This window comes from Piliocolobus tephrosceles, chromosome 5 (genome assembly GCF_002776525.5).
Source record: "Piliocolobus tephrosceles isolate RC106 chromosome 5, ASM277652v3, whole genome shotgun sequence".
Lineage (NCBI taxonomy): Eukaryota > Metazoa > Chordata > Mammalia > Primates > Cercopithecidae > Piliocolobus > Piliocolobus tephrosceles.
The window spans coordinates 131,971,977-131,986,616 of NC_045438.1; the positions used below are offsets into that span (position 1 = coordinate 131,971,977).

The 14,640-nt window shown below is 49.5% G+C and overlaps 1 protein-coding gene across 2 annotated transcripts in view; it reads left to right on the top strand.

Annotated features, from left to right (window-relative positions):
• The window catches only part of CPNE5 (copine 5), a 97,202-nt gene that overhangs the window by 41,814 nt on the left and 40,748 nt on the right, over positions 1 to 14,640 (top strand). The window contains exons 7-9 of one of the 2 annotated variants that reach the window (XM_031935643.1): positions 1,511 to 1,570; positions 3,678 to 3,728; positions 4,028 to 4,091. In XM_031935643.1, coding sequence (XP_031791503.1) covers positions 1,511 to 1,570; positions 3,678 to 3,728; positions 4,028 to 4,091 — 175 coding nt within the window. The remainder of the gene's footprint in view (positions 1 to 1,510; positions 1,571 to 3,677; positions 3,729 to 4,027; positions 4,092 to 14,640) is intronic. The other variant, XM_023212670.2, reaches the window with a different exon arrangement.

A 14,640-nucleotide genomic window follows, 5' to 3' on the forward strand; every position in this document is an offset into this window, starting at 1 on the left:
CTCAAAAAAAAAAACAAACAAACAAAAAAAAATTAGCCCGGTGTGGTGGCACGTGCCTATAGTCCCAGCTACTAGGGAGGCTGAGGCAGGAGAATCGCTTGAACCCAGGAGGCGGAGGTTGCAGTGAGCTGAGGTCATACCATTGCACTCTAGCCTGGGTGACAGAACAAGACTCCCTCTCAAAAATAAAATAAGGTAAGATAAGATAAGATAAAGTACAGAGGTTGATGGCAATATCGGAGGGGGAGGTGGACCTTTTACCTCATCAAATATTTTATGTGTCTTAGTTTAGTTGTCTTCCTGACTAAACCCTGCGAAAATCTCCTGTTTACTGGACACATATTTTGGGCCAGGCATGAGGGTCGTCAGTATTTTGCTTGTGAAATCTGTGTTAGTTCACTGGGGCCATTGTGGCAAATGCCACAAACTGAGTGGCTTAAAAAACAAAAATGAATTTTCTCACATTTTTGGAGGCTAGACATCAGAGATTAAGATGTCAACAGAGTTCATTTCTTGTGAGGATGGCTGTCTTCCTTCTCATCTCTGTGTCTTCACGTTGTCACCTCTCTGTGCACCTCTGTGTCCTAGTCACCTCTTCTTATGAGGACACCAGCCATGGGATTAGGACCCACTGCCATGACCTCATTTTACCTTAATTACCTCCTTAAAGACCCTATCTCCAGGCCGGGCATGATGGCTCATGCCTGTAATCCCAGCACTTTGGGAGGCCAAGGTGAGCGGACCACCTGAGGTCAAGGGTTCAAGACCAGCCTGGCCAACATGGTGAAACCTTGTCTCTACTAAAAATATAAAAATTAGCTGGGTGTGGTGGTGCATGCCCGTGGTCCCAGCTACCCAGGAGGCTGAGGCAGGAGAACCACTTGAACCCTGTAGGTGGAAGTTGCAGTGAGCTAAGATCGCGCCACTGCACTCCAGCCCGGGTGACAGAGCAATACTCTGTTTCAAATAAAACATTAAAAAATAAAAATAAAAAGAAAGACTCTATCTCCAAATATAGTCCCATCCTGAGGTCCTGGAGATTAAGATTTTAATACATGAATTTTGGGGGATACAGTTCAGCCCATGTCATGATCTCATGTGATTCTTCCAGCAGTCTCCCCATCTCGCAGTCTGGATGCGGAGGCTGGAAAGGGAGAACAGGGGTTCCCAAACTGCAGCAGGCACCAGGGTCACCACAGATTGCTGGATTCCACCCCGCAGAGTTCCTGATCCCGTGGGTATGGGCTGGGCCTGGGAATTTACATTCCTGTTAATAACGTTCCCAGGACACGCTGGTGCTGCTGGTCTGGGCATCCCACCTTGAGAGCCACTGAGGGAGAGGAATTTGCCCAGAAGAAGGGCTCTGCTTGCTCTGGCCTGTGACTTTGATCCTGTTTCAATGACTTCCGGAGCAGCCGCTTGTCTCCAAGCATCTGGATGCCAAGTGTGCTGGCCTGTCTGGATGGGGTACTCAGCTCATGGCATGCTCTCTCTTCCCCTCTCTCCACAGGATAGGTGCATTCAGCCTGAATTCCAGGACGGGCAAACCCATGCCAGCTGTGTCCAACGGGTAGGTCACCAGACATCTCTGGCCCTGGAGTCCTTAGACATTCAACCAGCTCTGCAAAGGGGGCCTCAGAGTCTGGGCCTCGTCCCTGCTCCCATCCCTGTGAAACTGGCCCTGATCCAGGGGACAGAGAGTCCTAGGTTCCTCCTTAGGCACCCAGGCTCTTGGCCCTGAACAGAAGCCCCGACTTGGCAGCGAGCCCCTCCCCCATCCAAGCTTGAGCTTGGGCATCTCAGGCCCCGGTGGCTCCTGGGACTTCAGGGAGAGGGTGGGGCTTACAGGTGGGGGATGTCTAGGAATAGCGTGGCTGGGCACTCTCTGTTCCCTTCCCCTCTCCCTGGCCTGGTTTCTCTGGGCCCCCAATCCCCACCCTTCTCTCCCCCTCTTTCCTCCCCTCTCTTTATCCTTTCCCCCCTGTTCCCCTTCCTTGTTTTGGCTGCTGGATGTCCGCCTCCTCCTCACCACAGAGTAGATCCAGCTGAATCCCCACTTTTCACGTTTGCTCGTTTGCTAGCCAGCTGCGGTGGGCCAGCCTCACTCCACCACCCTGACCATCTGGTTTCGGCTGGCCTCATGCAAATGTGGCCAACGCAGAGCCTCCCCCTCCTTCCCTCCCCTTCTTTCCCGGTTGGGGAGTTCCCACCCTGGCTTCTTTCTCACGCCCACTCGCCTACTGGGGCTGGGGGTGGGGGAGTGCAGGGCAGGGAACCTCTGCCTGCAGGGGCCTCTGCAGAAGGGCATTTTATTGGGGTAACCAGAGCTCCCCTGGCCTTCCCTGAGAGCTGTCAGGAATTGAGGTTGCAGCAGCTGGATATGCCACTGGGCCAGCTGCAGGTGGGGAAGGGGCCTCCAGGGGGCCGGGGATGCTCACAGCCCAGGGAGAGCGGGAATGCTAATTCACCCGGAGTAGAGAAGCAGCAACTGGGGAGGCAGCGGGAGGCAGACAGAGATACAGAGACAGGGAGGGAGAGAGAAAGGAAGGCCAAGAAGGTGGGAGCAGGTTGGGGCTGGAGAGGAGGGAAAGAAGGATCGGAAATAGAAGAAGGACTCAGAGGCAAAGAGAGGAACAGATGGAGAAACATGGGGCGGAGGAGGCTGGCGTGGAGGATTCTATCTCCCTGGGCAAACAAATCATGTCTTTACTACCATGAAGGACTGGACCAGGGGGTGGGGAAGGGCTTTGAGGCACTCAGCTCAGCTGCCCAAGTCTAGAGGGACAAGCTGGCAGGCACTGTCCCCTGTCCGTGGCAGGGGATGCCCCAGATGTGGCCCCTGCTCTGCTCACCTGATTTGGAGAAATCTGGGCTGTCCTGTCAACGCCCCAGGGCCGGCTTCCCTTCCTCCCCTGCCTCCTCGTTTGAGAGCCTCTCCCTCCAAGAGCTGGTGCTGGGAAGAGCTCCATCAGTGGTTCTCAAAGTGTGTTCCACAGACAGCATGCTGGTGGCCCTGTGGCTGGCCTGAGGTGTGAAGCTGGATTTTACCAGCATTGCACAATTGTGAAGCAAAGGGTGCGGGGAGGGGGATGCTGCTCACTGCGGACCTTCTCTGTGCCAGGCACTGTGTGGGTATATACAGTCACACTCATTATATAGGGGAGAAAACTGAGGCTCAGAGAGGTACAGGAATGAGCCCAAAGTCACAGAGCTGCTGGACAATCCGACATTTTCCTCTCCCTCCCAGTGGCCCCTCCCCCACCTCTGGCTTAGTCCCAAACATCCGAGTGGGCTGGGCTGGTGCCCAAAGCCCATCTAACCAGGGGAAGAGGTGGTTCAGGTCTCCTGGGTGGAGCCCCAGCTGAAGAACTTGCCCTCCTGGAGGGATGTGCTGGGGTGGACCGACTTCACGGACCTTGACCTGGTTGCCCATTTCACTGGGGAGCTGCACAGTCGGCTGGGATCTCTCACTCCCAGGGAGACCCCAGCCAAGGCACTCAAGGGGACGTAGCCAGGGGAAAGAGCCTGGGCAAGCTACCAGCGAGGGTCCGCCAGCCCTCCTGCCTTCCTGCCTCCCACGACACATCAGAGTGGCTCAGAGCTGGACTGTCCTGGGACTCTGGGGGTCAGCTGGGTGTGAGGTGGGGTGGCTAGCCCATGAGGTCTTTTGCCCACAGAAGTGGTCTTTGGATGGAAAGTTTGAGAACCACTGGTCTGGAAGCCTCCGGGTGAGTCTGGATGCTTTTCCAATTCTAGGACTTTCACTGCAGGCACTACCCTTCCTGGTGGGCTCTCGGGGAGCAGGGGGTGGGGCAGCTCCAGGCTTGGGGACCCGGCCCCAGGAAGCAGTGCACTAGGCCACACTGCCACAAGGATTTCGGGAGACTCTGTCTTCTCAGGGGCTTTGGGGCAGATCTGCTGGATGGTAGCGGGAGGGGGAGGCTGGGCAGGGGCTGATTGAGGGAGTATCAGGTTTATCGCTGTGTCTTTGTCTGGCTTTCCATTCTTTCATCTTCTCCTCTCCCAGTGGTGTCCCAGGAAAGAAATGTGGCACCATCATCCTGTCCGCTGAGGAGCTCAGCAACTGTAGGGTGAGTGGCAGAGGACTCCAGCACAGGACGTGGTTGGGGTGGGCGGTGACGGACTGCAGGTTGGCCTCCCTGAGCCCCTGGAGGGAACCAAGGGTAGACAGGGCTCCTGATGCTGACCTGGCTGTCATAGAATTCTGCAACATCGGAGCTAGTGGGTGTTTTCCCTTTTTATAGCTGAGCAGACTGAGGCCCAGAGAGGAGAAGGAACTCACCCACAGTCAGCAGCAGAGCCCAGCTGAGCTCGGTCCCCTGGCTCCCATGCCAGGGCTCCCTCCCCTCCCCATCACGGCCGCCACTCACGTGTCCTTGAGCCGAGACTGCCTTGGCACCAACACTGTGGCAGCAAAGACCTTTTCAGTCTTGAAGGAAGCCTGGGTGCTTGACATTTAGCTGTCATTTTTCACTTTCATCTCTGGAGTAGGGTGACACCCTGCATGGGGCGAATGGAGCGTGTCTGTGCGCGTGCATATGTTGGGAAGAAGTCTGCAGTACCAGGCAGCCCTGGTCTTGCTTTTTCTGTAGGACTGTTGGGGATCAGGAGATGGGGACAGCTGAGCACACCAAGAAGGGGCTCAGGGGACCTCAGGATTAACAATAATGATAAAGTATCATAATGGTGATGGTCAGTATTTGTCAAGAAATAGGCACTTTACATAAGTTACCGCTGCTCTTGACAATCATCCTAAGAAGTAGGTACTAAAATGTTACTCCCATTCTATGGATGGGGAAATTGAGGCTCAGAGAGGCAAAGTCACCTGTTCAAGGAAGACAAGCAGCAGAGCCAAGATTCTACTCCAGGTCAGCTTGATTCTAAGATCTGGGCTCAGCCCCGAAACCGCTGCTATCTTAGGTTACTAAGAGTGGCTATAAAAGTTGGAAAGTGGTGGAGCTTGGAGAGAAGAGGAGGAGGCTGGGACAGATGCAGGGAGGGGCAGGGTGCAAGCGTAAACAAAGCCTGGGCTACCCTGGGAACACAGCTTCCCATGGGGCTGGGAGGGATGACCAGGAGAACCAAGATTTTCCTACCTTCCTGGGAGGTCAGTGCTACGGATCAACTGTCGATCAATATTTACCCTACCAGAAATTTAAACAGAATTTTTAAAAATGTATGTATTGATTCCTTTAAAAATAACAATAGTTGAACCCATTATGGGTCAACATAAATAACATATATTTTGAGGTCGGGTACAGTGGCTCATGAGATTGCAGTCTCAGCTCACTGCAGCCTCTGCACTCCAGCCTGGGTGACAGAGCGAGACTCCATCTCAAAAAAATAAATAAATAAAATAACATATTTTGAAAAACAACAATAACTTACAATAATCATTTAATGAGAAGAGTGGCCATGTTTTACATTTTTGCAAATCTCCTTAATGTCTGACTTAATGGAAGACATCCAGATTCTCATGGCTGCTTCTGTAGTCAATCTATTGTGAAATCCCTGTCGGATAACCTCTGGAAAACTCTTCATCTTAGCATTATTATGAAAATCATTTTGACCCCAAAGATCGCCCGGGATTCCTGGTCCATACTTTGAGAGCTGCTGGTATAGAGATATAACAGTGTTAGAGAACATTAATTGAGTCATTATTTTGGGCCGTACACTGTGCTAAGCGGTTTACATGTATTGACTTACTTATCTAATGTATTATAATACATAATGTAGTATGTAGTATGATGTGTTATAGTATCTGATGAATTATGGTCCTCATTAATTTTCCTCACTTTTATAGATAAGGAAACCGAAGCACAGAGAGGTTAGGTGACCTGTCCAGGGTCACACAGCCACTGAGTAGAAGAGATTTGAAACTTGGCAGTTTGCTTATAGAGCCAAAGTCTTTAACCACTGGGCTGTGGTGTTACAAACTCTGTTTCCAAGGACTTCCAGTGGAAGAATAAGACACGTGAACACAGAATCGATAGTACAGGGCAGTATAGAGATGACCAAAGAAATTCATAAAATTCATAAAATAACATATTTTGAAAAACTGCTCACCCTGGTTGCTCTGCTTATCTGTTTATCTCAGTGGATCTGAAGGCACTTGGCAGCAGGAATGAACCCCACCCAATGTGTACACCCGGGGCAGGACTCAGGGTGCAGTAGGTGTTCCTGAGGACCCATCACGAATATGTGACTGAATGCTTAGAAAGCACAGACCTTGTGTTCAGCACCAGGTCATGGACAAAACACACATGTCCGCTGAGGATCTGGATGCCACTGGAGTTCAGACAAGGGAGAGAATTCAGTTGCCCTGTGGAAAAGAGCTGTTGCAGCTCCCAGAGCCTCCGTTCTCCACCTGCAACTTGGCGCTGATAGGGTTAAAGGAGTTCATGAATGTGAGTGTGTCTAACAGATGCCTAGGAAAGGGTGCATCCGAATTCCTTGAACCTAAATTCAGTGTTTCCCCAAGCTTCTAGCCCAGCTGGTGACTTTCTTCCTAGTTTATAACCAAATAAAGTCACATACATGAAAGCGCTTTGGAAATTCTAACGCTCTAGACAATGCTGGTGGCCGTTACTGGTCTAGCATTCCAGGGGTTGGTAAGCAGTCTTAGGTTTAATACCTATCAGGTATTAAACCCTCCCTCTTCCTCCTTCTTCCCCAGTCCTCCCTACTCCTTCACCCAGGGATGGCAGCAGTTTTCTTGATTTAAGCTGTTCCAGCACAAGGGGTCTATGTCGGAGGCAGGGAGCGCCCTCCCTTCCTCCTGAGATTGTCAGCTCCTTTTCTTCTGGGGCATCTTTAGCTGAGTTCTGTCTCTCCCTAGAATCCTTGCAAGGAAAAGAGACTAATTCCCAGCATCTGGCTGAATTAAAATAATTACATCTGAACAGCTTTGCTTCGTCTTTCCAGCTCAGCATTCAGTGGGAGGATCAAAGGAAGAGGGTGGGGTCTGAGAGATGATTTTTCACCAGAGCAGGGCTTCCTGCTCAAATGAATACATTTTGCCGAAGTAGACAAACCCTCTCTTCATCCATGGGGACGGCGTGGGCGGATGGGAACCAGCAAAGGATGACAGTGGACTCCAGCGTGTCACCAGCATAGTTTGACAGGTTATAGAAAAGCCTTGTTCATCTGGAATTTAAATGCCAAAGAAGTTCCCACAATCAGAATTTGATCCAAATACTATCCAATGGTACTTGATGTTGGCAATGATGAGGCTGGTCTCCCGAAGGGCCTTCTGAATCACCCAAGGTTCAGGTCTGCTCAGCAGTAAAGCGATTGTTACTGCCTGTAATACTGGCCAACATTTGTTTACCGAGACTCTCTTATTTAGTCTTATTTGATTCTGACCGCAGGGCTAGGGGGCTGAGGTGTGAGTGGCCCTGATTTATGGATGCAGAGAAGTTAGTGGCCTGCCTACGATTGCTGGGATTCTAGCTCAGGCCTCGGACTCCTAATCCTCAGTCTTTCCCTCACCCTTGGAGCCTCCAGCCCTCACAGTACAGGGAACAGTCACCGACCTTCTGTTCCTTGTGGGGCTATTGCCCTCAACAGAAAGGCTGGCTTTGAGCAGTGGAGGCTGGAGTTCACGCCTATAATCCCAGCACTTTGAGAGGCCGAGCAAGGCAGGAGAATAGCTTGAGCTCAAGAGTTCAATACCAGCCTGGATATCGCAGTGAGAACCCCCTGAGCATCTCTACAAAAAAATTTTTTTTAATTAGCAGGGTGTGGTGGTGCATGCCTGTGGTCCCAGCTACTCAGGAGGCTGGGGCAGGAGGGTCACTTGAGCTTGGGAGGTCATAGCTGCAGTGAACCATGATTGCACTACTGCACTGAAGCCTAGGGAACGGAGTGAGACCTTGTCCAAAAAAAAAAAAAGGATTGTTGTCAATACGGAGGGTTGGATAGCTCTTTGCCCTTCACTTCCCAGCCCCTTGGTTCCCCCTAGAGACCTGTCAGCCACCCAGACCTGCCTTGCTCTGGAGTCAGGACTTTCCAGCTCAGGATAATATGTCCATACCACCTCCTAGTCAGGTCCCTCCACCCGACTGGCTGTCCCAGCCAGGATGGTGGTGGTGGTCATGGAGGAGGCAGTGATGGAGTGCGCCTCACCTCTTGAGCAAAGGGAGTTAGAACTTCACACCATAACTGCCCCTGGGGGCCTCACCACCCCTTAGGTGTCACCAGCGTGCTCATGTGTTCTTTCATTTCAGTTCAGGAAATATGCTTTGACTGAGTCCCTGCTCTCCCAGAAATTTTAATTTAGTGTGAGAGATGGAAATGCCAACCAGCAATCACATTAAGGCAGTGGTCCTTAGCCCTGGCAGATCCAGTGCCTCTTCTTACAACAACTGTTTGATCAGACTCTTGACTATCCTGAAGGAAAATGTGTAGATACTATGTAATATGCCAATATATAGAGACAGGTGGGAGAATGAGCCCTTCCAGTTACCTCAGGAAGATTGGTCCAAGCAGACAGAACAGCCTGTGCAAAGGCCCTGGGGCAGGAGTGATGGATGATGAGTCAGAAAGATGAGACTGTAGGTGCTGATGGTGGGAGTCGGGGCCAGATTGTGTGGGACCTCAGAGCTGGGGAACTTAGCAGCCTGGATCCCAACACAATCAAAACTTTCACTGTTCCAAAGACAAGCTTCAGGGAGAGGCCAGTTTCTGTACCTGAGAGATGAGGGAAGAGGGAAGAGCCATGAAGAAAGAGAGATGAGAAGGAAAAGTCAAGTTAAGTGGGGGAGGTGGTGAAGGTTCTTCGAGACTCAGAATTATGCAGGTTGATACATAGGAGAGACGTGTGTTGTGACTGGGACCGATATGAGCATCCTGTGTAACCAGCATTCAAACATCACCCTTCTTAAGGTTAGTTTGAAATTTTTTGCTCTTAGAAATAATTTATCTGGCCTTAAAAACTAAAGCAAAACGAAAACATTTTTTCCTGATGCTAAAAAAAAAATAACATGTTCATTATGAACAAGTTGGAAAATATAGAAAAATATAAGTAGCATGGAAAAATCACTCAGAGATAATCACTGTTGACGTTTTGATGTGCTTCCTCCAAGGCTTTCTTTGAGTGTCCATGTACATAATTTTTCTTATAATTGATGTAATATAGTATCTAGTTTTATAGCCTGCCTTTTCCTATATCATTATACATTTTTAGAAAACATGTAGTTAATAGCTGCGTGTTATTTCTCTATTATATGGATGGGCTATAATTTATCAAAGCTGTTCTTTTTAGGAAACAATATAAACAATACTGTAGTGAACATCCTCATATCCAAATTGTCCTGTTTTTCTTTTGAACTTCAGTTGACGGATTTTGGTTAGTATCCCAGAAACACAGGCTCAATGGGTGGGAGGGAAAACGGTCAGTCTGGGGTTTTCAGCCTCTGAATGACCAAATCAACAGATGCACAACTGATTGGATTGTTAGGGAAGTCCGTCATTAATAAACAAAGAAAAGCCAGCTTGGCCTCAACATAGTTATTATAGTCAATGCATAAAGACAGGCCCAGCCTCTCAGACCAGCTTCTGTGGCCACCATCTGTGTATGAGTAACCTCCAGCCTGTGGGGTGTTCACTGACATCCGAGGTTTCCTGCTTCTGCCGTCCTATCCCATGAGCCCAGCTCCAGCCTCTTCTTCCTAGAGGGTCCTACTCACAGAATCACCCCCAGCTCCTGGTGTGTTTCCTCCTGCTGGAGTGCTGAATTTCAGAGTTGTGACTAATGATTCCTTTTCTTTTTCATTGATGTCTTATTTTTTTCTGACTAAAAAAGATAATATGTTAATTCTAGGAGATTTGGAAAATCCAGCACATTTTAAGGAGAAGACAATAAATGTACTGTGGCCCCAACCATCTATCTAAAAGCTCTTCTTTTTAATTTTTTTTTTTTTTTTTTGAGATGGAATCTTGCTCTGTCACCCAGGCTGGAGTGCAGTGGCATGGTCTTGGCTCACTGCAACCTCCACCTCCTGTGTTAAAGCAGTTCTCCTGCCTCAGCTTCCCGAGTATCTGGGATTATAGGCGTACATCACCACACCTGGCTAATTTTTGTATTTTTAGTAGAGACGGGGTTTCACCATGTTGGCCAGGGCTGGTTTTGAACTCCTGACCTCAAGTGATCCGCCCACCTCGGCCTCCCAAAGTGCTGGGCTTACAGGCGTGAGCCATAGCGCCCAGCCTAAATTTTTTAAATTGTTATTTTTTTAGAGATGGAGGTCTCACTATGTTGCCCAGGCTGGTCTCAAACTCCTGGCCTCAAGTCATACTACCGTCTCAGCCTTCTGAGTAGCTCGGATTCCAGGTATGAGCCACTGTTCCTGGCTTTAAAGGTGCTTGTTAGGGCATGTAAGTTGTAGGGCACGGTGATTAAGAACTTGGGCTTTGGATCCAGACCAAAAGCCACTGCTTACTCCCTGTATGACCCTGGCCTTTTCTATGCCTCTGCTTCACTTATAAAATGTCTTCATTTAAAATTTTGATATAGCTTTTGCATTGATTTTGATTTTTTAAATGTCACATTAAAAATTATTTTTGATGACTGAGATTTTGGGTCCTCTTTAAATTTGACACTCACCTCATACTTGTTCTGAATCTGGAAGCTGCCAGTGAGACCCAACAGCCTTCTTCTGTTCTCCTCCTGCTGGGGGTTGCTGCCCTGTCCCCAGCCTTCAGCTCACCTGCTAACTCCCCCCTACCCCCTGGCCTGACCTCTAACCTTCACAGCCCTCTTCAGGGCAGGGAGGGCTAAGGTGCCAGAGCAGGCCAGGCCGCCCTGGAGAGCAAGGCTGTTTGCTATTGTCTCCCAAGCAGCCCCATTAACATGCGGAGAGATGCAAATGGAGGCAATCCTGATGTTTTCAAAGAACTTAATATGTTTTTTAAAAAGATAGGGTGAAAGACAGAAATTGCAGGAAATTATATATTGCAGGAGCTGCTTTATCTTCTCTGTGATTGATTCCAGTGATGCTTCTGGTGGGAATGGAGTTTCTTTTTTTCTTTTTCTTTCTTTTCTCCCCCCCCCCCCCCTCTCTCTTTGTTTTTGAGATGGAGTTGCCCAGGCTGGAGTGCAGTGGCCTGATCATGGCTCACTGCAGCCTCCACCTCTCGGGCTCAATCCTTCCACCTCAGCCTCCTGAGTAGCTGGGACTACAGGCGCACACCACCACACCTGGCTATTTTTATGTATTTTTAGTAGAGATGGGGTTTCACCATGTTGTCCAGGCTCGTCCTGAAATCCTGGGCTCAGGCGATCCTCCCACCTCGGCCTCCCAAAGTGCTGAGACTACAGTTGTGCGCCATCATGCCTGGCCAAGGGGATGGCGTTTCATGAGATCAGAGAGCGTGGCTCTCAGGCTGAGGCTGTCAAACAGCTGAACCTCTGACCCTCAGCCAGAATTTGCTGGTCTGTTATCCTGCTGGTCCTGTCCATCTTATTGCCACTTTCTCCAGCCTCTTCTTGGGTTCACACCTATATCAAGGGGTTGAACTATTCACAAGCTCCCACTTGTTTCTATGACTGTTGACGAAAGGCAGAGCGACCTTCCAAAGCGCAGCCCCCAGGCGGTTAGTTACATACTCTTGGTCTCAAGGACTTCCCTGTGGCATGGGTACCCATGAGGAAGGAAGTTTGCCTTCGTTTCAGTCTAGAAATTTCTCTGAAGGTCTGTTTTATCCTCCACAGATTCTACAATGGTGCAACAACACAGATGATCATAGTGGGCTTCTGGCAAATGCTCCTGAGTCTAGATTGTGTTAGGAAGGGCAGATAAGGCTAAGGAACAAAATCAGCCACCAACCCCCAGCAATGCCTCACTTATCTGCCATCAGGGTTAGGGGGAGAAAGGGTGGCACACTGGCGAATTTTTCCAGTTAGCTGAGTTTCAGAGCCAGTCTTTTTTTTTTTTTTTTTTTTATTTTTATCAGTTTGCACAGAGACCTTTCTAAAATGGATTTCACACTTCTCTGACTTCTCAAACTGAGGTTAGAACGTAATTAAACTTATCTTGATGATTTGAGGTCATCATTTGGAATCTCAGTTATTAATCTTTGGAGCCAGACTGTCTTGTTCCCATCTCAGCGCCTCTTACTAGCTGTGTGACTTCAAGCAAGGGTGTTAACCTCTCTGTGCTTTGGTTTCCTCATCTTTAAAATGGGAATAATAGCCAGGTGCGGTGGCTCATGTCTATAATTCCAGCACTTTGGGAGGCTGAAGTGGGCAGATCGCTTGACCTCAGGAGTTCAAGACCAGCCTGGGCAACATAACAAGACCCTGTCTCTGCAAAAAAATTTTAAAATCTAGCTGGGCACGGGGCATGGTGGCACACATCTTCTCAGGAGGCTAAGGCAGGGGGATCGCTTGAGCCCAGGAGTTTGAGGCTGTGGTGAGCAGAGATCGCTCCACTGCACTCCAGCCTGGGTGACAGAGAGAGAGAGAGAGACCCTGTCTGAAAAACAAAACAGGAATAATAACAGTGCCTCCCTCATAGGGTTGTTGAAAGGATTCAGTGAATTAATACATATAACATTATATCTACCTACTATGGCACGTACTAGGTAGAACCTTTTTTTTTTTTTTTTTTTACTTTTATTGCAAGTTCATGGGTATATGTACAGGTTTGTTATGTAGGTTAACTTGTGTTACGGGGGGTTGTTGTGCAGATTATTTCATCACCCAGGTGTTAAGCCTAGTACCCAGTAGTTATTTTTCCTGATCCTCTCCTTCCTCCCACCCTCCACCATCCGATGGGCCCCAGTGTGTGTTGCTCCCCGCTGTGTGTCTTTGTGGGTAGAACCATGTGATATTGCCATTTTCATAGGCAAACAACAGCTGATTATTGGCGGTTTCATACGGTTCACCCCAGTATGAGGTGGCACTCTGCAAGTGTTACCTCCTGCTCTGTGTGAGGCACTGTGGACCAGGGTGTGACACAGGCCATCTCCTTTCGCCTTCTCCACAGGCTTACAAGGGGGCGCTATTCTTCTACGTTACCCAGCCTCAGAGAGGTTAAGTTACCCACCGGGGGCTGCTCAGCGGGGAGGTGGCAGAGCTAGGATTCCAACCAGGTGGCCCTTGGCTCGTTTGTGCCGTTTTGTGCGTGTGTGTGTGTGTGTATGTGTTTGTTTTCATTTTATAATTTGAGACAGTCTCCCTCTTGTTGCCCAGGCTGGAGTGTAGTGGTGCAATCTCAGCTCACTGCAACCTCCACCTCCCAGGTTCTAGCGATTCTCCTGCCTCAGCCTCCCGAGTAGCTGGGGCTACAGGCATGAGCCACCACACCCAGCTAATTTTTGTATTTTTAGTAGAGACAGGGTTTTGCCATATTGGCCAGGCTGGTGTCAAACTCCTGAGCTCAGGTGATCCATCCGCCTCGGCCTCCCAAAGTGCTGGGATTACAGGCCTGAGCCACCGCGCCCGGCCCTTTGTGCTGTTTTTCGCCATCCAGTGCTAGGCTGAGACAGCAGCCCTCCCAGTGGAGCAATGAATGTCCCTGGAACTTACGGCCTGTCAAGTTCTTTTATTCTTTTCTAATATTTCTTCCCCATTCCTGATCTCACAGGGACTGAGGGGTTCCTAGGAAGCAAAACTAAGAGCTGTTGCCTCTGGGTTTTGTGGCCTCTGTTTTGGTTGTTTCAAGTGTATGCATTTTATAGTCAACCAGTGCAGGCTGAACAGGTCCTGGGTGGCTTGCCTGTGTTTATTCAGGTAAGATTGTCACTCAGGCGACCTCCAGATTCGTGCGAGGTCGCAAACCCTGGCCAGGGCTGGGAAGGCTGGAGGTGGGGGGGATCCTGGCTTTCCTCACTGTCCCCTGAGTGTCAGTGCTCCCATAAGAGATGGCTATTTCAGTGTTCCCCATGTGGCATCAACTGCTCAGCTTAAAAGGATCATGGTGGTCATCCCATTCCGCACTCCACAGACGAAGAGACTGAGGATCCGAGAGCTCGGGTGACCTGCTCAAGGCTATGCAGAGCCAGGACTGGAGCTCTAAGCTCTGAGTTCCTTGCTGGGGCCATCCCCGCTGCTGTCCTGGGCAGAATCTGGGCCTCTTGGTGCTTTTCTGATGCCACTGCGGGTCACCTCTGTGGGAAGGAGATAGGGCCAGCTTCACAGGCGCGTGGCCTGTGTAGTCACACGGGGACCTGTGCTTGGTTTAATGCTCTGCTGTCACTATCTTGAATCTCCTGATTGTTTTTGAACAGAGGGCCCCTCGTTTTCCCTTTGCACTGGGCCCCCCAATTTATATAGCCAGCGAGTCGCCCGTCAAGTCCTGGGCCACGTTCCTTTCCCAGGCCATGGATGGGGCTCTCTAGGGGGGCATTTAAAGTGCTTCTTCCATCCAGCATGGGACGGGATTAGAATTTTCTCCTGAGGAGGGTGTGCCTGCCCTGCTGCTTTAGAAGCCTAGAGATTTTTCTGGAGGGGTAAGAGTGAAAACTCTGAAATCTGACTGTCTGAGTTACGCACTCTAGGACTTTGGGTATATGATTTAACCTCTAAAAACCTCAGTTTCTTCATCTGTAAAATAGGGAAACAAGAGTTATTTTGTATGGTTGTATAAAGTATAAAGGCTTAACACAGGTCCTAGC